Source organism: Pollachius pollachius (assembly GCF_949987615.1).
Source record: "Pollachius pollachius genome assembly, chromosome: 10".
Classification (NCBI taxonomy): domain Eukaryota; kingdom Metazoa; phylum Chordata; class Actinopteri; order Gadiformes; family Gadidae; genus Pollachius; species Pollachius pollachius.
In genome coordinates this window covers 20,110,481-20,138,356 of record NC_136943.1, presented here as the reverse complement: position 1 = coordinate 20,138,356, position 27,876 = coordinate 20,110,481, and the positions used below count along the sequence as shown (strand labels likewise).

The window sequence follows — 27,876 nt, the reverse complement described above, 5'->3', positions numbered from 1 at the left end:
CATAATGATACACATGTTGATCTACAGTAATAATTATGACACCCTGATTACTTTCCATTCAGCCCACACTGTATATCCGCCTCACTCTATTAAAGTAGACGATCGGCCAGATCACAGGAAATGCATAATGAGGCCTTTGTTCAAAGCGCCCGGCTAAGAGAGAATGTCAGACCCGCAGACAGAATCCACGCATTTCTAAGAACCTGGGCATGACCGGGGAACATCAAGTCTCTGTGGTCAGGACTAAATACCTCTGTGGTAAAGTTTAATCATTTCTAGAAAATACATGCTTTGGTTCCCAACTGCAATCATTTGTGTGAAATCGACTTTGGGAAATGACTTGTTGACGAGTATAGCTGGCTGCTTATAAAATCTCTATAAAATAGTGCAATCTATGAGTTTATATACACTAAAGCCAAAGACCGTTGTATAAACGATGTTAAGAGCTGCAGACTAGCATGCAGACATCTAATCTGGTCCAAATGATTGGGCTTGTAGTTAGTACTAGTAGTCAGTACTAGTTAGTACTATCACAATAAAATATGCCTCATGTCATTACGTTTCTATTGTAAATACATGAAGATGTAATTAACGATTTGTTTGTTCACAAAATTATAATTGGCTCACGTAATAGAAAGCATGTTAAACAATAAGACATTAGAAGGTCTAACGCTGAATATAAAATATTAATGTTGGCCATTCACTGGGGCTGTACTTTCTGAGGAAAGTGAGGAAAATACTAGTTGATGTTACGCTATGCAGCTATTTAAGGAAATTCACTGAATTAAATGGATAGAATTGAATGTTTATGGCAGCAAAGTCCTTTGTATTTAACATTGGGTATGAATGGATAGAGGAGCACAACAAACCTTCAGAAAACCAAGTAGCTGTATCCATTTCCTATGGCTAAGTATGTTTCAGGTATGTTATACATTTGAATCACTATATTGATATTGCTCTTTTCAAAATGGCACTAAGAGCAGCATAGTCATACTTTATTACAAATATAATTCACCTTTATATACATATGTTATCTCATTAGGCTTTGTCAATTAATTCTTCGAGTTAGGAGAAAAAAAAAGCATACATGACACATACAGGCATAATAATGAAAGTCCGTCTTAGAATATGCATAATTTCCGACCAAAACCTTTTTTAGTTTCTTCTCATTTACATACAGTGATTCAACCAGATATACCTCATGCTTCAAACCAAGTTTGGTCACCTTATAGATATCTATTCAGTTAATGTTGATTGTATTGGCTGTAAGAACAATTTACTAATCTGCTTATGGAGAATGCCTATCCTATCCTGGCCTGTATGATACCAGGGAAATGAAGGTAATGAGACCAGGGAACTGAAGGTTATGAGACCAGAGAACTGAAGGGAATGAAGCCAGGGAACTGAAGGTAATGAGACCAGGGACGTGAAGGTAATGCTAGCAGGGAACTGAAGGTTATGAGATCAGGGAACTGAAGGTAATGAGACCAGGGAACTGAAGGCAATGATAACAGGGAACTGAAGGTAATGATACCAGGAACTGAAGGTTATGATACCAGGGAACTATTTGTAATGAGACCACACCGTTATAATACCAGAGAACTGGGTAACATATGCAGGCATCAATAATAACACTGATTTTTGTATGATCAATTTACTAAATCTACACAATCCTTTCCATCAGAATGGAAAATATCAACAAAAATGATTAAATGGTTGAATTGTTTGAGACAAGACAACACACCAGATGAGAAAGAGCAGGGTGAATTACATTAAAAAATATATGTTATCCAGTAAAATTTATATTAATTTGCAAAGAAGCCCCGTATTTTTCCCCGACATTCTCAGTAGACGCCTAACAATGGGGAGGTGGTATATTCTCTAAAGACCAACTGAAGAAGGTGTTGAAGTGTCCAAGGTATCTAGATAAATGCTTTTTCTGCTTACGAAGAGCTCCAGGAGGATCCAGGCATTGCTAGCAGACAACAGAACAAACGGTCAGATTCAGTGGACTTCCTGTTGCCTTGACCACCATCAGTCCAGGGTCGAGTCACTGATGACTCGACCCTGTGTATTGTCATGTGTGTTGTAGAGACAGAGCTCTTCTTCGAATCAATGACGTTTAAATCCTGGCAGGTTGGGTTGAACAAAAAAAAGCTTAACTCCAGAAAGCAAAAGTTGTAGAAGGTTGATGGATTGATCAAATCAACCAGGTCGAATAGACGGGGACATCGCCAAATGATCCTGGGGTGGGAGGTCGAGGCATTTCCAGCCGATTCAGGAGCGGCAGATCCAAGCATTACTCATCCGTCCTTGAACGTCCGACCCAGTAATTACCAAGCAGTCTTGGCGGAGCACATCCAGGCATCGCCGGCCGATCCTGGATTGGTCGATCCAGGTGTCACCAGCTAAACAGTGAGTTCTGTCCAAGGGTCATGAAATAGATCTGACTGCTGCCTCCCGATTGAACTGATGCAAAGAAGACCTGGGGACACAGAGGAGGAACAGGGTTACATGCTCATAGTGTCAGAAGAGTTTAAGAAATATCCACTTCACCCATAGTGTATTGCAATTCATTTTCTTGCCGATCTCTCCCCAAAACTCTCCATGATGGTCACTGCCCCTCAACTTTGTTTCCTATTTATTAACTACCCACAATTCAAAAGATTCCCTATTTTAGTCTTGTCCACCCAATGTCTCCAGAGTGTACGCTTGGTAACTTTGCTGGCAGTATCTTCCCATGATCACTCTCTAAAATTAAGTAAAAGATTTTGCTGTCCGAAGTGTCCGAAGACCCGAAGAAATTATTCTACATCACCATGTGAACCAAATTGCAAACTGCATTACTTTTTGCTTTGCAGCGGAATGCATACCTTATCGTTCCTCTCACACAGGAACTTAAGTTTCTGGGCCTTCTTGTGCATGAAGACCCCTTCCAAGTTCCCTGTATTGGCGGACCTCAGCTCAATGGCCTTCTCCCCCCAGCCCATCACCTGGTTGGACTGCAGGTAGGCTGTAGAGAGAGAGAGAGAGAGAGAGAGAGGGAGAGAGAGAGAGAGAGAGAGAGAGAGAGAGAGAGAGAGAGAGAGAGAGAGAGAGAGAGAGAGAGACAGGAACAAAGAGAGAGAGTGGGAGGAAGATGACTATTTTATGGAGGTGGTATAAAAGCAAATCATTTTAAAAGTGGAATTTGAAGGGACAAGAACAATGCCTTTACACTTTAAGGACCAAATGTCACAGCTTTGTTTGGCGAGCTGAGGTGTTATTCAGCGCGTGAACGTGAGGCCCATTGTGTGGAGGAGCGGAAGAACACCGCTGAAAACACGGGGAGGAGGCAGTGGCTTAGCTGCACATACTCCACTCGCATAACACAGTTGGGCTCGGCCATCTACAGAACGCTCACACACTCAGGCATCCCCGGTGAAACCACCTGCCAAAATGGATGGCCGCCATTGTTGATAAACTGCAGGAAGCCCGGTGCGCTGACTGGGAACAGGGCTAGTGCTCCCTAGCAGCACTAGTTTAAACAAACGCAAACGTCATCACAGAAAGGGAAGCTTCATATATTCGCAATCGTAATAAAGAACTATCTCCAATCAAAGTCACGCATTTTCACGTCGACGTTCGGATCTGCCTGATGTTCGGTCAAAACGTGTCTCTGGAGCCTAGAGACCCGGGGGGGGGGGGCTGATCTTACCAACGGACGCAGGCATCTCCCCCCACTGCAGCACCGTGTCCTTGGTGATGCGGCCGTAGGTGTCGATGAAGACGCCCTCGTCCTCGTAGCACACCAGCACCTCTGTGCCGGCGCTGTTGGGCAGGATGATGATGGCGTGGGGACAGATGGAGCCTTGGATCTGAACAAAACACACGCACACACACACACGTTACTTGCTGCTAGGACATGGTCAGGCTAGGACATCCAACTGACGTGAAGGTACAGGTTACAACCTGCTGGCGGACTCCATTTGCTTCCTGTAAGCGGACTCCATTGGCTTAAAGATCCCATATCATGCTTTTTTTAGGGTTACTAATTGCATTTGGGGGTACTACTAGCATAGGGTTACATGCCTGTATGTTCAAAGTACCCCTTGTTATTCTAACAATGTTAATTTCTGCGAAAACAATTTCAGCGTCTTTCTGTTTCTTATCATGCGGCTTTAAGGCCCCCGTCCCGAGTAGACCAGTCTGCTGTGATTGGAAAAGCACACCCACTCTGTTGCGATTGGTCGAACGCTTTGCGCTTGTGCAAATTCACCCCCCTCAAGAAGTTGTAAACATTGCGGGTAGCCGGGAGGCGTGACTTCACCACTTCAGCACCGCCCACTGAACAGTCTGACGTCAGACTGTTACGGAAGTAATGTTTGAGCACAAACAGGCTGTTTCACGCACTTATTCAGGGGCGTTCTCGTGGGGGCGAATGCTCCCCCTGGCTCGGACGTCATATAACAGTCTTAAGCAAAGGGAAATGTCGAAAAAGCATGATATCACCCCTTAAATGGGTCGCTATGGCTATGGCTATATCATTTATCAGACTACTCACATCTGAGATTTTCCCATGGTGGGGGGAGGGACAAAAATGGATCATTATACAAATTCCCTGGATGGATTGACTTGTGGATGGGCATGTTTTCTCTCTTTTATAGGCAGTAAAGAGTTACATATTGCAGGTTCAAGGTAAAACTAGAACTTGGTTCTCAGGTTCACACCTAAACGTGTATAGAAATGTAAAGTTTAAAAGACAGCGATCACTGTGTCATTTGATGAACTATCAAAACCACAATGTCTTGGGTAAGAGATATTATCTGAACCGGTGCAGAGATTGGAGGGTCATCACACGCACGGCCAAGAACACACATATACACATGCAAACACACACACAAACACCTAATTTGTCACTTACATGACTAAAGCAAAGCTCAAGATCCAGTATGGTTCCTGGGCAGAAGTCATTCAAACAAACTGTTAACAGAAAACTAAAAACAGAACTGAAACCCGTGGTCAATTAATTTCCAGGAACTCAACAGAGTAGTTTCACATGTACTGGAACAATCCACAGAGAACGTCCCCAAGGAAAATAAAAGCACATTAGTCCAGAACAGTTTGCTATCACATCATGCCTTGTGCACATGAGTACAGCTTCAGTGTGCGTGTGTGTGTTTGTGTGTATGTGTATGTGTATGTGTGTGTGTGTGTGTGTGTGTGTGTGTGTGTGTGTGTGTGTGTGTGTGTGTGTGCGTGCTAGCTTACGTGCATGCTTGTGTGTGTGTGTGCTCTAACTCTTCCTGCTGAATCTCTCATACTTTACCGGAGTGTGAGCCACCACGATCCTGAGCATCAGCACGGGCATCCACAGACGCAGCGCGATTTTAATCCGTTGCCGTGGTATCAACATGGTCGCTCTGGGGGTCCCAGTATGTGAGTGTGTGTGTGGGTGAGTGTGTATGGTCGTGGTGAAGAGATGGTCTGTACGCAAGCAAAAGCGTAAGTTCCAGAGAAGAGAATGCTATATACATATATATAAATATATATATATTTGTATCTATATATATATAGCAAGAGAGACACAGAGAGAGAGCAACAGAGAGAGGGAGAAAGATTTCAGCAAGAGAGTTGAGGTGTTGTTTCAATGAAAAAATTCAACGTGGCTATTACAAAAATAAATAAAGTGAAAAGTATTCCGGCGATGGACCGTTGAGCAGGCATGAGTGTGCGTGTTAAAGCCTTAAGTAAGTGCGCTGAGAGTGTGTGCATGAAAAGACGGGCAACGGAAGCGAAGGAGGGAGAGATGAAGAGGGAAGAAGAGGGCTGAGAGGAGGGCTGAGAGCCGCAGTGATGTAAGGCACCGTGTTGTACGAGGCGCACAGCCCGCCCTTAATATAGGAAACCCAAACACACTCACAAGTACCGGCCACACACAGACACACACACGCACACGCACGCACACACACGAGAGAGTATCACTGGTGAAATAAGGAGGGCAGGAAGAATGTATTTATAGACTTTCTTTTCACATTCCCCTCTCCCTTGCTCTCCCACTCTCGTCTCTCCTGTTCATCACACCCCCCCCCCCCCCCCCCCCCAAAAAAAAAAAACTTAAACCAGCACATGTTCAGTTATTACTGAACATGTGGGGAGGGGGGGGGGGCGGCGGTGTCAAACCCTAACTGTTCTGCTCTGAAAGGTAGCTCCCCCTTGCATTGTCATGTTTCAATAAGAGCAGACAGTGTAACCTAATAACTCGATGGCTGTAGTGGGTTCTGCACAGGTATTCGCCTCTTGAATTAGTTGAATTGAAGTTTGACTGGTACTGCTTTGGCAATGAACCTTCTGTGAATGCTATACAAAGGTTTGTTTCATTGGCATGTCTGAGGCAGAGCAATGGTGCACATGATGGGAGTGCTCTCGCTGAACACATGCAGTCTGTTTAACGCCGGGCTGGGAATGGAAACAGGATAGAATATGTGCATTTGAGAAGTGAGTCATCCCCACCGGCAGCTGGGAGCGCCTGCTGCCCACGTATTGAACACTGGAGCGGGCGAGAGACATAGATAGGTAGAGAGAAAAGAGAGAGAGAGAGAGAGAGAGAGAGAGAGAGAGAGAGAGAGAGAGAGAGAGAGAGAGAGAGAGAGAGGGAGAGAGAGAAAGAGAGAGAGAGAGAGAGAGACCGACAGATGGAGGCAGAGTAAAGGAATGAATCCCAAACTAAAGTCGGCAAGATGGTACAAGAGTGACAGCGGGGGTGGTAGAGAAAAGACCGAGAGACAGACAGACAGAGAGACAGACAGAGAAAGAGAGAGAGCAGGTGGTTGATGAGAACTCACACAGGCCCCCCTCCTACTCAGTAGGGGTGCCTGTGTGTGTGTGTGTGTGTGTGTGTGTGTGTGGTGTTTAGGTGCGTGTGTTTGTAGGGGGGTAACAATGATGAAAGTACAGAGAGAGGAAAGGAGGGTGGTGATTGATGCCTGGTGTAAAGGGTGGGTGGAGAGGAGGCCAGGGAAATCAAACTGCATGTGAAGGGGATAGCTACGGTGTTGTGGGACGCGGATGATATCCGCCCCTCTTATGCAGAGTTGATATCAAAGGGTTTAAACATACTCCTGGCACTGGGCTACAGCCAGACACAGAGCTGTTAGGACAGGAGACACCCAGCCCACTGTTACCGTGTATGAGTCACGGTTTTCTGGGTGAGGAAGGGGACATTAGAAATGTTCATGAGTCACATCAGGTACCTGTTCCCATTTGGATTTAATTCAAAAGTGTAGTTGTGACTTTGTTGGTAAATCCTAATAAACACCTCACCTCAGTATGGATGCATGTCAGTACTAGCTGGAAGGCTTAACATCCCAACCCATTGGGTTATAACGTCAGCCTTGGGTCCTCCTCTGCTTTCCTGAATTAATTCACTGCAAACTAGTCATGTTACTAACCATCAAATAATGACAGAGGCAATCACCAATGCATTGTGGGTAACTTGCAAATACATCCCATGATGGGGGCTTGAAGACCCAGGACATCCCTGGATATCACTTCCTTTCTCCTCCAGGCAAATCCGGTTCAAATACTTAAAACTATCCGCCCACAGTCTGGTTTATTGAAAGTGGTTCACACTTGTAAAACGTGGTCCCTTGAAGAGTGAGGTCATAGTGGGTAGGTAGTAGAAAGGTATATTTGCATTCATACAGCACTTTTCTAACCAGTACGTTACAATATTTCCTAACATTCACCCATGCATGCACACATTCCACAACGACGGCGGTGTCAGCCACGCAGGGTGACAGCCAGCTCGTCGGGAGCAATTTGGGTGAGGTGTCTTGCTCAGAGACACCTCGTCACTCAGCTAAGAGGAGCCGGGATCGAACTAGCAACTTTCTGGTTACCAGCCAACCCGCTCTACCTCCTGAGCCATATGCCGCCAAACACATGCAGTCCAAAGGTAGTGAATGATTCTGTTGAAACAGACGAGAGGAGCCATTCAAACAGGTCGTGTGCGTATCTCCTTACTCGTATGAATACGTGCCGGTCTAATGACCGTTACCAGGGCGTAGAGGGCAAGGAACCTCCGCACAGACCGGAAAAGAAGCCAGCAGGGCCATCATCCGTGCCCGGCTCCCCTCTTTGAAGGTATCTACCACACGTTGACCACAGCCACCCAGGCCATAGACCTCTCACACTGGTGCCATCTGGGAGACGTTACCGAAGCACACAGGCTTATACAAGCAGTATTTTATCCCCCAGGCAACCAGGCCTTTGACCCAACACCAACCTTGTTGAACATAGTGATCACATGAACACTTATGTACATTAAATGTACATGACCTTAAACTATTTATGGATAAGTTCATCAGCACATTCCGCTTTAGATCTATATATATTCCTCATTGTATTGCATAACAGTATTGGACGGTTGTTTAGTTGTTTACAGATTTACATTCCCTGGAACTGTTGCTAGTGTTCCTATGTTTTTATTTATTTGACATTATTTTTAATATTATTTATTATGTATGGGTTATTATTTCTCAATTCTTGCCATATCTTTTCAATCTATTATGCCTCCTGTTTGCCTGCCAGGTCGAACATAACCTCAAAGTACAGAAGGACAATAAAACACTTTGACCTTTGGCCTTTGATTCACCGTCGTGTACCGACTGAGGTTCGGGCAGAATGGACAGAGATATGGACGGACAGACAGAGGGACGGACAGACGGGACGGCGGGGGTCTGCCGGGGTCTTACGTGGGTGGGCAGGTAGAGGTCGTACGGCGTTCCAGAGTCCACGTCGATGGCGTGGAAGCCCGAGAGTGATCCGTAGATGACCTTTAACCTCTGACCCTCCTCCACCGTCAGGTCAACGGACAGGGGTCTCTGGGGCAGCGGGCAGAAGGACTGGACGCATACACACACATAAACAGACACAGACATGCATGAACACACACACACACACACACACACACACACACACACACACACACACACAACAAACAGACACATACAAACACGCAAGAACACACACACACACAGTGAAAAAATAATCAAATTAGAAGTGGATAAGCACAGCAGTAAATAGGAAACTAGTTAGACAAACAACATATTGGTGTGACTTCAGAGGGGATCTGTCTGTCTGCCATCTAACAGGTGTGTCCCTCAGCAGCAGAACTAACTTTTGAGAGGACAAAAGCTAGGACACCAAGAAGGAAAGTAGTTCAGGCCACAGAGGAGTCTGAAGAAATGGGGCACAGCTAGGATGATGGCTGTGAGTGTGTGTGTGTGTGTGTGTGTATGCATGTCTTGGTGAGGGATTAAATGAGACAGAAAGCAAGAGAGTGACGAACAGAGGGAGAGAGAGAGAGAGAGAGAGAGAGAGAGAGAGAGAGAGAGAGAGAGAGAGAGAGAGAAGGTGACCCTATTAGATTGTTTCTTCCTACGGTTTGTCCTAGATCTAGATGACATAGAAGACGACTGTAAGAGTGATGGCCTGAATACGGCAGAAGCTTTGATTTGAAATGCAGAATCCCAAACGTTCCTTTGGGTGCCATGACCCACGAGCAGAGGGCTGGACTGACCTTGAAGGCCATGAACTTGTGGTAGGGTTTAGGAGCCCAGGCGTAGACCTCCACCGCGCTCTTCAACGCAATCACCAAGAACTTGATCTTTTCGTACCGCACTGCAGACAAATCCAAACGTATATTTATTAGAAACACACACATATTGGTTGTGTATTTTCCCAGTTTGCTAACAAATGGATCTCTGCTGATAACAGAAGTATGAGGACGTAATAGCGGGACTATAAACTGCCTTCATGTAGCAGTTAATCAAAGCCTTGGTCAGGATACACTCTTAAGTGTTCTCTAGACTATGGGGACATTATTTACAAGCCTACTTCGTTCTCCACACTTCACTGCCCAGACTCTGTGTACCGCAGTTCTCTGCGCCTCATATCAAACTCCTTTTCCCATTCACATGTCTGTGTACTTCATGATCTGTTTTTCTGTTCTTTCATAAGCCTAAAGAGACATTGGCATTGGTCGATCTTTTATAAGAAAGCCAAACTTGGCAAGCTCTCTTCATGACTGTAGTTTCCTATCACTCCCCAGCAGCTCTTGAGTTTTTAACTCCACCCGATGGCTTCTCTATGGTAGCCAGGATTTGCTTGGAACTCTCTTCTCTTCTATTTTTCGCCGTGGTCAGGCCATAACATCCCTATAGCTCAATGAATGATGTCTCCCTGGGAGTGTTCCCAGCTTTGATTAAAAACAAAGAGTGCAACTGCTTTTCCAAAGTGGATTTTTGTATCTGTTGACTGCTGGTCTGTTTTTATCATGCTCTATTTTCCTCAATTGTTCCTTATGTGTTTCAACCTACTCTATTTTATATTCTTGTAACCTTTTACTGGTGGCCTCTCTCGGCTCGGTTAAGAGATTTGAATCTAAAGGGACTTCCTGGTTGAATACAGGTCAAACAAAATAACATATAAACATCTGCATGAGTAAAAGAGAATAAACCAGAATAAAACGATTTGGAGAACGATTCCCTGGGTGGCTTCCTGATTCATGGATGGGCGAGTTCTTATTCTTTAGAACTGTTCCAGCTCAGATAATCTTTCGTATGGAGTTAACGTCTGCAGCAGGAAAGCGGCATAGTGACGATTTACGGTTTGTCAATGTTTGTACTCCTGGCCTTGGGAGAGCACTAGGAATGGCCTTGTGTGTTGAGGTCCGCTGTATAAATAGACCTGCCCGGTCAGCCTAACGCCGTGGGAACAGAACAGAGTATGTGGGGCAGGCAGGGGCAGCAGAGTGTCCTCCTCACCGACTTTGTAGTGCACACATCCCTCCAGGTCGCCCACTGACGTCCAGCCCTGCCTCTTCTCCACCTCGGGGTCGTTGTGCAGGATCTTGTTCCTCAGCCACGACAGGTAGTACAGCCGCAGCTTGTTCTTCTTACCTGCACACACACACACACACACACGCATGCGCACGCACACAGGCACACAGGCACACACACAGACACGCAGACACATGAGTTGTTTAGGGTATTTCTGTAGATTGATGTAACAAAGTTCAAACCAGAAAAACATTGTAAAATTGAATTGCGATAGAGTCATAGAAACAGTCATATATAAACTAATAATAATGAAATAAATAGAAATATTATATATATATACAATAATTATATATATATACAGCGAGAGAGTGGGCGAGACGGACAGAGACATGGAGGTGTGACCTCCAGGGGCCGACGTGCGGGGGGCCCACCTGATATGGTGATGAGCACGTTGAGGCCCTCCAGCACGTCCATCTGCTGGAAGCGCCGGCGGCTGATGAGAGAGTAGACCTTGCCCTGGCCGCTGCGGTCCAGCAGCCACAGGCCGCTCTCCGTCCCCACCAGGAGGTTCACCCCTGCACAGCGACAGCAGCCGTCAGTCATCGTCCTCAGGTACAGACACAGGGACAGCGACAACTAGGGCGTATCGGAGCCCTCTACGATTCATCAGCTGCTATTTAAGTGTCCTTTGTCAGAAGTGGCGCAGCCATCCGTCGGCGTGGAGCGAGAGAAAGGAGAATGAGCTGATAGGAAAGGAGATTGAGTTCATGGACAGGTGATCGCCTCTGCCTCTGTGTGACCGCGCCCCCTTCATCTCTGACCAATCAGGATCTATCTTCCCAAATCTTGCTCTCTTCTGCTCTTTCCATCCTATCACGTTCAAACTGAGCACCCTAAGATTTGTGTTCAATAATTTCCCTCCTGATCTATCCATTCCAAGCGGAGCCACACTGAGGATTATAGAGGTTTTGCTAGCAATAACCAGATGGTTTCTCGTTGACTGCCCTGGCTTCGAAGAAAAACGAGTTGAAGCAAAAGTCCTTGAGTCAGACACATGACCCCTGAAGACAGGTGACCCCTGAAGGCTCCTGGTGAGCTGGGTGATTCGCCCACGGCAAGGGTCTTCTGCTGCTGTATGCGTGTGTGTGAACTATAATACGTCTACAACCACTTACAAAAGCAACCATTTGCCGTTCCGTCAACCAGCGCTGAAAAGGCTTTGATAAGAGCTATGTTTCCTTAAAAGAGTATATATATTGTCTACAAGGGCCGACCAGGACTGAGCACAGAAACTCATTCTATATATTTTTTATCAAGTAAAATGAGCAATATCAAAGTAGTACCAGCTACAAAAACGTTTCTTTGTGCCTTGAGTGAGTGTATCACCCATGATGAAAGCATACTGAATAATAATGACTACATTCAATATTTAATCCGACACCAATTCATTCATCATTAAAATCCACATGTTAACTTGTCACGCCTACATGTGCGACTCAGGAACTACAACCCAGCGGTGAAAGAGAACTACAAACCCCAGAGGCCGGCGCAGAGGACCTCGGTGTTGAACTTCTTCTTGTATTTGCGGATCTCGGGCGTGTCACTCTGTGGACGGATGTTGGTGGGGTTCACGTTCACCACAGAGCCCTTCCTGTGGTTCTGCCTTCTGATTGGCTCAGGCCTGCTGCTTGCTGCACAGGGGGGATAAGTTTAGAGAGAAAATAGGTCAACAATAATTTCATGTCTAGCTCAACAACTCACACACAAGCGTTGAGACTGTTGAGACTTATATGTAGCTACAAATTACCTTTACATAATTTGTTAATTTTTATATACCAACATCAGTTTTATTACATCTGTATAACCAACATAAGTATTCAGAAATAATAGTTTTTGCCAGAGAAGTGAGGTTGCCAACAGTGAAGCAATGGAGAACTGTAGTCTTAAACACAGCCTACAACTCCGCTCTGAGACTGCTTTCCTTCCTTTGTTAGTCAATTCCTCTGTTGTTCACACTTAGGAGTTCTTCCATAGTTGGCAACCGGCATTTCCACGTCTCTTTTCACAAACCTTCTCTTATTTTGAGCGAATTTGTGTTTGTGTGTGTGTGTATGTGTGCATGTCAGTGTGTGTGCATGTTTGTGCATGTATGTGTGAATGCCTGTGTATGTGTGCATGTGTGTGTGTGTGTACGTGTGCATGCCTGTGTGTTTGTGTGTGTGTGCGTGTGCGTGTGCGTGTGTGTGTGCGTGCGTGTGCGTGTGTGTGTGCACTCACTGGGGCTGCAGGGCGGTGCTAACTGCAGCAGTCTGGGGTCGATGAAAGGTGTGAGGGGGGGGGAGGTGTTCTGAGCCGTGGGGCTGCTGGGGGCCTGTGACAGACAGCAGGACCAATCAATGGCAGCAGTGGAACATAAAGGACTCAGGTACCAAGCTGGCTGCGTCACATACATAGCTTTAGTCAACTTAGATAAGTCAACATATTTCACAATAATAAATGTGGCATTTGCATTTCTATGACATTTACATTCATTGCATCTGATAATAATAATAACCTGTGAAGGTGCCTCTGCCTGTGACACACAGGATATAACCAATCTTCATTGGGTTGTCACCAATAATGTGTTTGATTCTCGATTGGAGGTGTTGTATATTGGCAGATTGGCATATGAATAATACAAAAGCTTGCCTCCATCATAAAACAACATTAATTTTGACAGACGGATGAATGAGTTCCAATGAAAATGTAGATTATATTTGGTCTGCCTGTCTTTCCTTCTCTCTGTCTGTCTGTCTGTCTGTCTGTCTGTCAGACTATCCCCCTCTCTGTCTACCCATCCATAAGTTTGTCTATCCCTCTGTCTGTTTTCTTTCTGTCTGTCTGGCTATCCCTCTATCTGTTTATCTATCCATCTATCCCATTGTCTATCGGTCTATCCCTCTCTTTCGCTATCCCCTTGGCTCTCTGTCTGCCTATCCTTCTGTGTATCTGTCTGTCTATCTCTCTCTTTCTATCCCTCTGTCTGTCAGGGTACTCTATCTCTATCCCCCTGTCTGTCCAGGTGTCTCTCTCTCTCTATCCCCCTCTCCGTCCAGGTACTCTCTCTCTATCCCCCTGTTTGTCCAGGTGTCTCTCTCTCTATCCCTCTGTCTGTCAAGGTGTCTCTCTCTCTATCCCTCTGTCTGTCCAGGTACTCTCTCTCTATCCCTCTCTCCGTCCAGGTACTCTCTCTCTATCCCCCTGTCTGTCCAGGTGTCTCTCTCTCTATCCCTCTGTCTGTCAAGGTGTCTCTCTCTCTATCCCTCTGTCTGTCAAGGTGTCTCTCTCTCTATCCCTCTGTCTGTCCAGGTACTCTCTCTCTATCCCTCTCTCCGTCCAGGTGTCTCTCTCTCTATCCCCCTGTCTGTCCAGGTGTCTCTCTCTCTATCCATCTGTCCGTCCAGGGTGTCTCTCTCCCCCTGTGTCTCTCTCTGCCCCTGTGTGTCTCTCTCCCCCTTTGTGTCTCTCTCTCCCTGTGTGTCTCCCTCCCTCTCCCCTTGTGTGTCTCTCCCCCCCTACGTACGGGCTCTGGGTGCTGGGGGGAGCGTACGGCGGTGGGGGACTGGGAGTAGGCCAGGTCCCTCTGCTGCTGCTGGGCGCGGGGGTCCGGCCCCCCTGGGCCCGACGGGGGTTGGGTCTTCTGCAGCAGGTCCGGCAGCATGTATGTGTCATCTGGGCCCCGCGCGACGTTCTGCACGCACACGCACGCACGCACGCACACACACACACACACACACACACACACACACCCACACACGCACACACATAAGAACACACACACACACACTATAATCAATAAAATAATAATCTGTATGTCGTGTGCTTTGTAGCAGACATGTATTTGTTAGAGCTTTTGCTTTAGTTGTGTTTGCATGCACTCTTCTTCTCTTTTAAAAAACAGGCTTCTTTCGTTTTGTAAATGAACCAAACCCCATGCTGCCAGCTGCATGGTCACAGCAGCACCTAGTGGTGTGACTTGGAAGGACAGCAATGCTAACACACTGTGTGTGTGCAGCGTGTGTGTGGATATGTTTACGTACTGTATATGTCTGCATATGTGTGTGTTTATTTGTGAGAGAGGCAGACACTTTTTTGTGTGTGTCAATGTGTGTGTGTGTATTTATGTGAGAAGCAGCCTCTACCTTGTGTGTGTTTTAGTGTGCATGTGTTAGTGTGCGTGTGTGTGTGTGTGTATGTGTGTGTGTGTACTGTGCCTGACGTGCATGCTACCTGGTTGAGGTTGTGGTGAGGTTGTAGTACAATGCCGTCGGGAATCCCTCGGAAATGTCGGCCTTGCCCGTTGGAGAGGGCAGACCTGGCAATAAAAGAAAACCCAGATCTTCAAAAATGCCTCACCTGCAGGGCGTGTTTCAGAATCCCTCCCCGTGTGGGACTGAGACCGGGGAACTGTCACTGAAATAAGTAACTTTCTGCCATATTGGGTGACGGCTTAGCTCAGGAGGTAGAGCAGGTTGACGTGTAACCGGAAGGTTGCTAGTTCAATCCCTGGCTCATCCTAGCTAGAGTGTCGGGGAGTCCCTGAGCAACGCGCCTCACCCTGACTGCTCCTGACGAGTTGGCCGGTGCCTTGCTTGGTTGATTCCTCCATCGGTGTGTGAATGTTTGCATTAACTGATGCTAAAGCGGTGTCGCTCAAACAGTGTTCCCCAACTTGCCTCGATGAAGTTGAACTCCATGAACTGCTAACACATGTAAGTGTTGATGAAACCCCACAGGAAGTGGAGGAATGACTTATTAACCAGCGTTCCTCACCTGGGGCTCTCCTCTTCGTCACTGCTGCCCAGCTCGTCGCTAGACGAAGAGTATTCCGCCATCTTGTTGTGCCGCCCAGCAGTGGGTCGGATACCCTGTGTGTGTGTGTGTAAGATTGTGTTTATTTTAGAGAAAGAAAAAGGGAAAAATGTCATCAATATTCCCATTACAAGAGGCGGTCACAGCCTTCAAACCGCAAGCCTTCTTACTAATTATTAAATCATTAAAGGTAAAAAACTGTGTGGAATGCTGATTCATAAATGTGTATACAAAAGGTATACCTGTTATACCATGAGCATGTGAGAGTAACATCAAATGTTATCATTGGCTGGTGAACGGACGACCAGTGTGCCCTGCTGTGATTGGAGCGGTCTAAGCCTGCAGTACCTGAGATGGTCCACCGGGGGAGCCGTCCTGCGGTCTCCTCTGCTGCTGCAGACGCTGCTGTAGGAGGGGGCTCTCCAGGTTAAAGTAACCTTGACACACAGACACACAGACACACACACACACACACACACACATACAAACACGCACACACACACACACACACACACACAAACACACGCACCCGCACACACACACATGTACCCCCACACACAGACCAAAACCAAAGAGGCACAAACACAAATCAATTCTCCATGCATTTAATGTGTGGTACATGTCAAAACACAACAACTACACGTGAACTCTCCACTTGAAGCTCCCCTCAGGAAAGATCTCAGCTGCTGGCTTTAAGGACACCAGGTTGATATTGGGTAAAAGCACCTGGTGAAATACAACTGTGACTTCATGTCACACCTTTTCATTTCCCGCCCTGCAACTCCCTTCAAGGAAATCAAAAAGTGCATTTAACAGTTTGGAAGACAAGCGGAGAAAAACTTCCTTGAGGCCCCACAAGTCTGATGCGATGGAGATTGGGAAGTGCGTATCCGTGTGTGAGTGTGTGTGTGCGTGCGTTTGTGTGTGTGTGCGTATGCATTTTTGTGTTTGTTTGCGTGTGTGTGTGTTTGGCCTTGTGTGTGTATGTGTGTGCATGCGTAAGTGTGACTCTGTCTGTTTGTGTTTGCTTGTGTGTGTGTGTGAGTGTTTGCGCGCGAGTGTGTTTGTGTTTGCACGCGCTCACAGCAGGAAGCCCCAGAAGCCATTCCACTCCCTGCTTGACCCCGAGAGAGGCACTTTGAAATACTGAACCCATCTTACACGCCTCCACCGCCCCCTCTCTCTATCTCTCTATCTCTCTCTATCTCTCCCTCTCTCTGTCACTATACATTACAACTGCTGCTTCCTGGTGACCACACACAGAGCGGACGGGAGTGGGAGATAAAGAGAGAGAGGGAGGGAGAGGGAGAGGGAGAGGAGGGAGAGAGAGGAGGGAGAGGAGGGAGAGAGAGAGGGAAAAGGAGAGGAGAGTAGAGAGGGAGAGGGAGAGGAGGGAGAGAGAGGAGGGAGAGAGAGGAGGGAGAGGGAGAGGGAGAGGAGGGAGAGGTGGAAGAGAGGGAGAGGAGGGGATGGAGAGGAGGGAGAGGAGGGAGAGGGAGAGGGAGAGGAGGGAGAGGAGGGAGAGGAGGGAGAGGGAGAGGGAGAGGAGGGAGAGGAGGGAGAGAGAGGAGGGAGAAGGATAGGAGGGAATCTAAGACAAGAGCTTTGAATAGTTTTTTTACTCTTTTGCAGACAACTATAAAGGGGAAAGAGCGTTTGAATGGAGTACAACTGGCCTCCTCTCTCTTCCCTCTCCCGACTTTTGGAGTGTGCATGAGTGTGTGCATGCTGGTGGGCGTTTGTGTGGGTCTGTTTTGGTTTACAGGACCGCTTCAGGCCGTGCGTTAGGGCTCTGTGTGTATGAGAGAGAGAGAGAGAGAGAGAGAGAGAGAGAGAGAGAGAGAGAGAGAGAGAGAGAGAGAGAAATCGGGAGGAGGAAGAGGAGAGAGAGAGGGATAGAGAGACAGAGAGAAAGAGAGAGAGGGAGAGAGATAGAGAGCGAGATAGCGATAGAGAGAGAGAGTTTGTTTGCTGAAAACTAAGTAAGCAAAGTAAGCTATGAGCTAAGTAAGAGTTTAGGATGTGTGGGGTGATAACGAGGGCAACTTTGGTGGGCTAACACAAACACACACACACACATGCACGCATATGCACACACACATACAAACACACACACACACACACACAAACACTCACGTGTCCGCCCACACATACAATGCAGACCATAAAGAAACAGTTTTGCAAACTTTCCATCCCAGATCGTTAAGTCACAAGATAGGAGTCACAACTCATTCAAAAGGTCAAATCCTCCGATTAGATACAAGAATGTTTCGTAATGACGACGTAGGAGACAAGCAGTTCACAAACAAACACACAACCTTCTATTGACCCTGACTACTGAGAGTTAGGACATGTTTGGCTTTCTAGTTTACACTAGCTGTCACTTGCATTTTCCCTCAGTCTGAAACATAGACTCTAAAATAGAGCCAGGATTTCGCCCCATTTCACAGCAGTGAAGCAAAAAATCGATGTTCAATTCTGCTCACAGCCACAAGTGGTCTTTTGAGGGGTAACACAGGGCAGGTTCATATGACAAATAGAACATTTTACGTATTCTACAAATAAAAATGATCTGGATCAAGTTACTCTCAAATGTACTAGATAAGGCCGTAAAGGAGTTGTGTAGTTAAATGGTGGTCGCAATTGTAGTTTGTCTGTGTGTGTATGTGTGTGTGTGTGTGTGTGTGTGTGTGTGTGTGTATGACTTTGGGTGTGTGTGTGCATGTGTGGGTGTGGGTTTGTGTGTGAGTGTGTGTGTGTGTGTTTGTGTGTATGTATGTATGTATGTATGTATGTGTGTGTGTGTGTGTCTGTGTGTGTACATGTGTGTGTGTGTGTGTGTGTGTGTGCGTGTGTGTGTGTGTGAACGTGTTTGTGTGTGTGTGTATGTGTATGTATGTATGTATGTATGTATGTATGTATGTATGTATGTGTATATGTGTGTGTGTGTGTGTGTGTGTGTGTCTGTGTGTGTGTATGGATGTATGTGTATATGTGTGTGTGTGTGTGTGTGTGTGTGTGTGTGTGTGTGTGTGTGTGTGTGTGTGTGTGTGTGTGTGTGTGTGTGTGTGTGTCCTCACCTGGATGGTTACTTGAGCCCCCCGGCGATACCGTCCAGGTCAACTTTTCCGCAAATACAGGACTGCCACTAGATGGGGATAGAGAGACATGCAGACAGGATGTATTGCATTCGAGACATAGAGACAGATAGAGAGAGAGAGAGAGAGAGAGAGAGAGAGAGAGAGAGAGAGAGAGAGAGAGACAGAGAAAGAGACAGGGAGAGAGACAGAGTGACACAGACAGGGAGAGAGACAGAGCGACAGAGCGACAGAGAGACGGAGAGAGAGAGTGAAGAGAGAGAGAGAGAGAGAGAGAGAGAGAGAGAGAGAGAGACAGAGACAGAGAGTCAGAGAAAGAGACAGAGAGAGAGAGAAAGAGACAGAGAGAAAGAGACAGAGAGAAAGAGAGAGAGGGGGAGAGAGAGAGAGAGAGAGAGAGACAGAGAGAGAGAGAGAGAGAGAGACCGAGACTGAAACCGAGAGACAGAGATAGAGACAGAGACAGAGACAGAGACAGGGAGAGAGACAGAGACAGAGACAGGGAGAGAGACAGAGCGACAGAGAGACAGAGAGACGGAGAGAGAGAGAGAGTGAGAGAGAAAGCTTGTTGATATAACTAGGTAAACTACAGTAGCAAGGTGGTGGAACAGTGATATAAATAGTAACTTGGACAATAGAGAGGGACACGAAAGATGACAGAGCCAGGGTGGAAACAGAGAGATAGAAACAGAGGGAGAGACCGATTGAGAGAGTCATTTGCTAAAATTGGGGGATTGCAGTGTGAGAGAGAAAGAGTGAGCGATGAGGACAAAGAGAAAGGGAGCGGGGATCTTGTGCCTGTGAGTGTGCTTTACCAAAATAGTGTCAACAAACAGTTGCTGCGAGTTGTTGGCATTTTATTTTCTTAACACAATCAAGCATACCATCTCAAGGGGTAAGACTATGCATGGCATGCTCCACATGATCGTTGCTCTGCTAGTTCGACGCCATCTTAAACAGAGACAAGTGCCCATTGTAGAGCCCGGAGGAAGAGCCCTCAATGTTCTCTGTTTGTAATGCCTTAACCGCGGAGGAAGAGCCCTCAATGTTCTCTTTAGAGCCTTAACCATAGAGGAAGAGCCCTCGATGTTCTCTGTTTGTAATGCCTTAACCGCAGAGGAAGAGCCCTCAATGTTCTCTTTAGAGCCTTAACCATAGAGGAAGAGCCCTCGATGTTCTCTGTTTGTACAGCCTTAACCACGGAGGAACAGCCCTAAATGTTCTCTGTTTGTAGAGCCTTACCCACCATAGTGTTCTCTGTTTGTAGAGCCTTAACCACAGAGGACGAGCCCTCAATGTTCTCTCTAGAGCATCAACCACGGAGGAAGAGGCCTCACTGTTTGCTTGACAAAGCTGCTTTCGGACATTCCCAATCTCAATAAACTCAGTGCCACAATAAAGCAAACAGTACCCTCAATGTTCCCCCAATACTGCTGTCCCCGAGCTATGCAAGTAGAGAAGTGACAGAGAATCACTCTGTGTGCGTGGACCTGCATCGACACTTCCATTGACACATGCTGTGGGGATTGCTTTCTGTGGTTATAATATCTGACGAAAATTGTTGCTATCATTATAGACCAAACCCACACACAGACCACTGTGAAGTGTTACATCTGTGCGACATCGGAGAATGTATTTCTGCTTTTGTGTGTGTGTGTGTGTGTCTATGTGTGTGTGAGTGTGTATGTGTGTATGTGTGTGTGATTGTGTGCGTGCGCGCGCGCATGCGTGTCTGTGTGTGTGTGTGAGTGTGTGAGTGTGTGCACGTGTGTGTGTGTGTGTGTGTGTGTGTGTGTGTGTGTGTGTGAGTGTGTGAGTGCTTGTGTGTGTTTGTGGGTACCTCGAAGGTGTCCTCTTGTGTCCCATAACCAGCTCCTTACAGTAGAACTTTGAAGTAGTGCGTTCAGGAACCTGGAGAACAACAAGAGTTTACCATTATCCACCAGTCGAACTGATATCAGGGGCCTTGGGTTCGACAACAGGCAGTTTGGTTTGTTCTCTTTGCTTATGTCATGTCTTCCTTTAAAGTAGAATCAACATAAATGAGTCTGTGACAGGAGCTTGTCTCACAAATCAGGACATCTGCTCATATTCAGATGTGGTGCACTCTGCAGTGCACCACTGAGATTAGCTCTAAGTGGATTAACATTGTGTAATGTTACACCACGACAACTATGTAAACACTTACAGGTGAAATCGTTTTAAGCACTTCTAGACTAAGTTCCTGAGTTCCTAAATGTTGTGTCCCTGAAGCTGGTATCTATCAGGCGTCAGAGAGAGACGCAGTTCAACCGCATATCCTTCTGCAGCCAGCTGGTGACCTCTCGACCTCTCGTCTCTGGGGTTGCGGGGCCCACGCAACTGAGAGGAAGGAAGACACGCCCGACGACGACAGAGGAAGCAAGCTGTGCGGAGAAGAATGCCTATCATCGTTCCAACACTCACACACACGCACGGACGCAGGCACGCATACAGACACTGACACACACACACACAGACACGCACAGACACATACACACACACACACACACACAAAGACACACACACAGACACACACACACACAGACACCGACACACTCACACACACACACACACACACACACACACACACACACACACACACACAGACATATACAAGCTTGCTCCGCTGCTTTTGGCCCTGCCTCACGCAGCATAATGGTCTGCTCACCAGAACCACGTAGTGCTGAAAAGAAGCATGTAGCGCTCAACAGAACAAAGTAGCGCTCAACAGAACCACATAGCGCCCATCAGAACACCATAGCTCTCAGCGGAACAACGTAGCTCTCAGCAGAACCACGTAGCTCTCAGCGGCTCAGCTCTGACCGAGGTTGGCCTGTCGTCGTTCCACTCCCACATGGGCCGGTTCTTAACGTGCTTCCAGGGTTTTTTTAATGAATGGTCGATGAGAAACCAAGGGCTCCCTCGGGTTACCGTTAAACAGAAGACAGGCTAGCGTTCTTTACAGGCGCCATAAGAAGCCAGCAGGGGGGCGCCGGGAGTTATTAACTGTTTCATCAGCTCCATATGCTCTGCTGTTAGTGGAACAACAACACAGACCGCCCGCTGAGCACTGAATACACCTGCAGCATATTGGGTTAGTAAAGGTAGAGAGAGAGAGAGAGAGGGAGGGAGAGGGAGAGAGAGAGAGAGAGAGAGAGAGAGAGAGAGAGAGAGAGAGAGAGAGAGAGAGAGAGAGAGGGGGGGAGGGAGAGGGGGAGAGAGAGAGAGAGAGAGAGAGAGAGAGAGAGAGAGAGAGGGAGGGAGAGGGGGAGAGAGAGAGAGAGAGAGAGAGAGAGAGAGAGAGAGATAGAGAGAGAAAGAGAGACATCTAAATCTGTGTTTTTATCTCCGGGTGAAACGGAATGAAATGGGTTTTCAATCAATGGCAATGAACTCCCCTCAAACTTGTGACACATACGCACACGTGCACACACCAGGTGCATGCACCCAGCCTCTGGTGAGACACTTTGCGGTCCAGGACAGTCCGTGCCAGCGTTGAGGCTGACATCACGCCTCCTCTGCTGGGCAGGACACATGACTTCACACGACTTCCTCATTGGGAAATCAAGTAATTCCCCCAAAGGACTAACAGCACTACACACACACACACTGTTTTTTTTTTCTTTTGACATGTTTCCTCTTGTTTTCCTGCACTCTGTTGCCTAATTTTTAATGATGTGCTGTACAATAAAGATCGACTCATATCCAAACGCTGACCAATCAGGAACAGCAGCATATCCTCAACTCCTCACCACTAAAAGGTTCACCCGACAGGCAGCTCAAAAGACAATCACTAGCCCACCGACCAGCTAGTTACCACGCCAACCGGTCGTCCAATCAGCTAGTTACCACTCCAGCCAGTCACCCAATCAGCTAGGCGGAACACCTTAGCGGACGCACCGGACAGATAAACAGTGCCTGAGCCGACGGCGGGCCCACCTTGGGGGGTTTATGAGAATCCCAGAAGACGGTGTCGAGCGCGGGGACGACGGGGCCGATGGGGGCGACGGCTGGGCGGAACGGGGCAAGAGGGGAGATGGCCACGTCCGACATGGAGCTGCTGTGGGGGGCGTCCCGGCTGGAGCGCAGGTTAGCATTCTGTACGGGATATACATAGGAAATGGTAAACGGTGGATGGACGGCATTTATTAAGCGCTTTTCTAACCAGTGGTCACTCAAAGTGCTTTACAACAGCCAGCGGTCACCAGTGGTCACTCAAAGTGCTTTACACTCAAAGAGCTGGCAACAGCCAGCTCGTCAGAAGCAGTGAGGCTGAGGTGTCTCGCTCAGGGGCACCTCGACACTCCGCTATGAGGAGCCAGGGATCGAACTAGCAACCGTCCGGTCACCAACCAAGCTGTTCTACCTCCTGAGCCACATGCCGCCCCGAGAGGTAGAAAGGCATGAATGTATTTCAAATGTCTCGTCGAGCATTAAAGGAGACATATGATGGTGTTTTCCCAACTAGTAAACAAAGTATTTGAGTTCTAGAAAACATTTTTTTGAAGCTGTTTGCTGGAAATAGCTTTTAGGAAAAATTCTCGCCTACCACTATTCCCCACTGTTTCAGTCCCTTCAGAATGTGCTGTCTCTGGTGTCTGTAGCTTTAATGCAAATGAGCTGCTGCCCATTGACCAATGAGCTGTCAGACTGAACCACAGCATGGAGGAGAAGGGATTTTTGCCGTTTGCGGACTCCTGGAGCTCTATAGCTATATCATATAATATAATATAATAATAATAATATTATGTATGGGTATTTATATAATATTATATCTAATATCACGGCCAAAAGCTATGTGCGCCTCGGATGATATTATGAATCATAAAGACTTTGCTGACATCTCTGGTACTTCCACAACAAGTAAAGACTCGTAGTGGGGGATATCTCGGCCGTGGTTGAGAGGAATTGAGGGAAAGGAACTTTGGCCTTGACTCTCTGAAGTCCATGAACCGCGACATGGAGGAGAAAGGGATTGTACTCCGGGAGCTGAGCTGCCGGACTTGCCGCCGAGCTCCCCGCGCCGGAGCTGCCGGACTGCCGCCGAGACATAACCTCCGCCGGACCTGCCAGCTTCGGCGGCAGTTCAGCTCCCGGAGCACACCGCCGGACGCCTTCGACGGCGGACAGACTGCCGCCGAAGCTTCAGTGGCAGTCCGGCAGCTCAGCTCCGGGAGTACAATCCCTTTCTCTGCCGGACTGCCGCCGAAGCTTTGGCGGCAGTCCGGCAGAGAAAGGGATTGTACTCCCGGAGCTTAGCTGTGCAGGGCTGCCGCTGAGTTCCCCCCGCTGGAGCTGCTCGTCCGCTGGTCCACAAAATCTTAGCTATGATGATTGGAGGGGAGCAGGGAAGTGGGAGGTAATATTCAACTGCGCCCCCTTTCCTACGTAGGAGGGAGCGCCGAAACTGACTCGCTCGTTTGGTAACTGTAGCCGGGGTACTTTCAGAAATGCGTATCTCACTCAAGAAATCATGTACCGACTTTTTTCAAAGTTTGTATGCGTGTGGGAGCACCAGAGACCCAAAACAATGCCCCAAAATCCCAGGAAAAGTGTTGTTTTCATAATATGTCCCCTTTAAGAACCGGGATATGGCTGTGTTATCGCTGACGTCGGTGTAGCGGTTTACCTGGTTGAAGTGTGCTCTCTGCATGGCTGGGGTACAGGGGCTCGAACTGCTCCCGGATCCCATCCGAGAGTGCATCTCTCTTGGCAGACCGGCTGCCGACAGCAGCCTTGCAAGGTTGGCCTCCTGGAGCTCCATCTAGAGCAGCACAGGTGGACAGGACTGAGCACAGACACCGAGCACCCACACGTCCACACGGGCTGGCTCCGGAAAAAATAAAACTCCACGTGCTAAACAGCGGAGGGACGCCTGCATGTGAGCGCGTGGCATGCACAGGTGTGACCCAGAAATGCATCCATTGCCCTGCGGAAACCAATGTGGGACACGCATGATGATCCGACGGCGCGGAACCCCAGAGACTGCGGTGGCTCATCAAGCAGATCCAACAGGACGCGTATGGAGCATTCCACACTCTCACTAAACGGAGAACATTTGTATTTTGATTTAACTGAATGGATTGGTCGAGGGAAGACACCTGGACAGGGCAGGGGAAACTGATGGGGAAAAGCAGGGAAAAAAAAGAAGGCTGAGGTAGAAGGTGACCATCAAGTGAGACGAGGCAGGAGGAGGCAAACACAACAGGGGCAGAAGACACAGCAAGTCTCACATAAGGTGAGGAAGAGGGAGGGGGGGGGGGGGGGGGGGGGGCGACCGAGGGTTAATCAGTGAATCAGAGGGCATGAGGGCGCTTTGAAGCGGTAGTGGTTTACCACGCGGCGCTGGCTGCTTGCGGGGCAGCTAGGCAGCAGCTTGGCGACAGGCAGCAGGGCGCCGCTGCGAGCGAGCTTCTGGGCGCTGGCCGCCGGCCGCTCCCTCTCCCTCTCCCTCTCTCTCGCCCGCTCCCGCTCCCTCTCCCGGTGCCTCTCTCGCTCGCGCTCCCTCTCCCGCTCCCGGTGGCGGTGGTCGTGCTGCAGGGACAGGAGCTGGGTCTGGTCCTTGGGGAGGGTGCGGTGCGACCTGCGGCCCGCTGACGGCTGCTGGTGCCCGGGGTGGGGGAGGTGTTGGGGCGGGGGTCGCTGGGGGTCCCGGCGCTGGGGGGGCTGGTCCCGGCGCTGGGGGCCAGGGGCCTGGCGGGCTGGAGGCTGTAGCTGCTGGCTGGGAGGTGGGGGTCTCTAAGCAGCACACACACACACACACACACACACACAGACACACACATACATGCACGCAAACCCGCACGTAGCAGGTTGCACACATATACATGCACCCACATAAACACACACACACACACACACACAAACACGCATGCGAGCGCCGGTCGCACACATATACACACACACACACACACACACACACATACAGGCAGGCAGGTCGCACAGATTCACACACACACACACACACACACACACACACACACACACACACACACACACACACACGCAGACACACACACACACACACACACACGCAGACACAGACACACAACAAAAAGCACAGGTATAGTAGCAGCTCACACAGGATGACAGAAGCCTCCTTAACATTGCACGGAAGAGGTACCACATGGAAGAGCCTCTGATATAGACAACACACAAACAGACGTGGCCGTAGAGAAGGGGCAGGGGAGCTGCTTCATGAAGACCCATCGCTGGGGGGGAGACATGTGCGGAGGGAGAAGCTCACAAACATAAAGGAAATGACAGTGGGATTGGGGTTTGGTAGTGGTGTTGCTCTTGGATCCTTTCCTTTGGCTTATCAGATTTTAATATGATTACCACAGAGCCCTCTGTGAACCACACGCACGCTAGGCAGCACACGTTACACACAGATGAAGTTTGCCGCTGTTATTGAATTTAATCAAATCGTGAAATTAAATTCATGAATCTTTTTGCTTTAGATTCATGAGAGCGAGATACTGACACCGGAAACATGTTGTATTTGATAACTTATTACCTGATAATTCATTAATATTGACTACATGGACAACTTGCAATAGGGTCCCACAAATTAGGTTGAAACTTTTTAACCATAACAGCATAGCTTTAAGGGGTTTTCTGTGAAAAGAGAACACATGATGGAGGTGTCATTTAACTTATTCCACAGAACACAGCAAACTGAACCAACCCACTGGCAGGAACAATGCCTATAGGTGGAGGTAGGCTTGGTTCGTATGTCTGCTAGGTGGACCTCAGTACGATGCATCCACCATTGTATCCATACCATTGTGGTCACAGTTGCTTTGTGTGTGTGTGTGTGTGTGTGAACCCGTGTGCGTGTGTATGTGTGTGTGTGTGCACGGCGGGTCACTCACTTTTTGTGATATTTGACCCTCTGTGTTCTCAAAGCAGACGAGTGTGAAATCACCTAAACTAAACCATGTGGCGGGAACAACCCTGATGGAGATGAGCAGAGTGAATGAGATAAGGACTCGGGTTCCAGACGCGAGCAGCAAGGGGTCAGACTCTACGGAGTAACGTCAGTGTTGTTGTTGGGCGGGTGTTTAGCCTTCGCCATGGTAACGCGTCAGCCCTCCTTTGTCAACAAGGCGACTTGCAACATCCACCACTAAACCCTTAAGTGGCTGACGGGATGACCAACAACGCCACCATCCCGTCTGAATCACCGCTGGGGAATGAGACGTCAGCGCTAACTCTATAACTTTAGTCCAAACCAAACGAAGTCCCACGAAAATGTCCCTTTTTGGATTACACAAGTCAGACTTTGTCTCAGGAAGAACTTGTCAATGTCCGGGCTAAAAATATCATGAGACTCGTGAAAACCTAAGAAGATTTAAATGTAAAGTAATGCTACTGTACATTGTCAGCTAACTTTACACATGACGTTTTGTGAAGTTTGAAATCATGAAGTTGAAGTTTGTGGTTTTGGTTTGTTGTACCGCTTCGTGCAATATGAATTGCTGATACACATCTCTCGCCTCTACCTATATGATATTAGATGTTTGCAATGAAATCATGCATTCAACTTCAAACCCCTGAATACTAGCCTACACAGCAAATATGGAAGAAAACACATCGACAAACAACCAAGTGTATCTGTTATCTAATTATAAAATATCAAGTGTCATCTTCTTTGAATAAAGTAATTCCTACCTCACTCTTAGAGATCCCCTCTCTCTCTCTCTCTCTCTCTCTCTCTCTCTCTCTCTCTCTCTCTCAGAGGCAGATTGTGAGGAGTGAGGTATAGAACTGGGCTGCTCTCATAACAACTGGGCTCCTGGATGGGTTCTACTATTTGCTAATCTCATCTTTTATGCTGTGTTGGCATTTTTCAGATATTTTCGCCTCTTCAAAGTTTTTCAAAGTTTATCTCAGTGTGGTTCATTGCGCACACAGGCACTAACAATCCACACCAACACACACACACACACACACACACACACACACACACACACACACACACACACACACACACACACACAAATCAAATAAACAAGTGTTCTGGTTCTTAAAAGACAAAGAATCCAAAATGGTACAACTGAGTTGAAGGTGAAAACAAAACG

General features: G+C 47.7%; 1 protein-coding gene across 3 annotated transcripts in view; it reads right to left on the bottom strand.

The window, feature by feature from the left end:
• Window positions 1-979: 979 nt before the first annotated feature.
• The window catches only part of LOC307081467 (mitogen-activated protein kinase kinase kinase kinase 4), a 58,467-nt gene continuing 31,570 nt past the window's right edge, over window positions 980-27,876 (bottom strand). For 2 of the 3 annotated variants that reach the window (XM_079744663.1, XM_079744664.1), the window contains exons 15-32: window positions 25,130-25,531; window positions 24,423-24,557; window positions 22,733-22,891; window positions 20,613-20,683; window positions 18,755-18,822; window positions 16,023-16,111; window positions 15,636-15,730; window positions 15,093-15,177; window positions 14,386-14,553; window positions 13,101-13,194; window positions 12,359-12,514; window positions 11,255-11,398; window positions 10,809-10,943; window positions 9,563-9,663; window positions 8,736-8,885; window positions 3,698-3,857; window positions 2,874-3,013; window positions 980-2,485 (exon numbers count right to left, since the gene is read on the bottom strand). In XM_079744663.1, the coding sequence (XP_079600789.1) occupies window positions 2,402-2,485; window positions 2,874-3,013; window positions 3,698-3,857; window positions 8,736-8,885; window positions 9,563-9,663; window positions 10,809-10,943; window positions 11,255-11,398; window positions 12,359-12,514; window positions 13,101-13,194; window positions 14,386-14,553; window positions 15,093-15,177; window positions 15,636-15,730; window positions 16,023-16,111; window positions 18,755-18,822; window positions 20,613-20,683; window positions 22,733-22,891; window positions 24,423-24,557; window positions 25,130-25,531 (2,436 nt within the window). In that variant the 3' untranslated portion in view covers window positions 980-2,401. The remainder of the gene's footprint in view (window positions 2,486-2,873; window positions 3,014-3,697; window positions 3,858-8,735; window positions 8,886-9,562; window positions 9,664-10,808; window positions 10,944-11,254; window positions 11,399-12,358; window positions 12,515-13,100; window positions 13,195-14,385; window positions 14,554-15,092; window positions 15,178-15,635; window positions 15,731-16,022; window positions 16,112-18,754; window positions 18,823-20,612; window positions 20,684-22,732; window positions 22,892-24,422; window positions 24,558-25,129; window positions 25,532-27,876) is intronic. The other variant, XM_079744665.1, reaches the window with a different exon arrangement.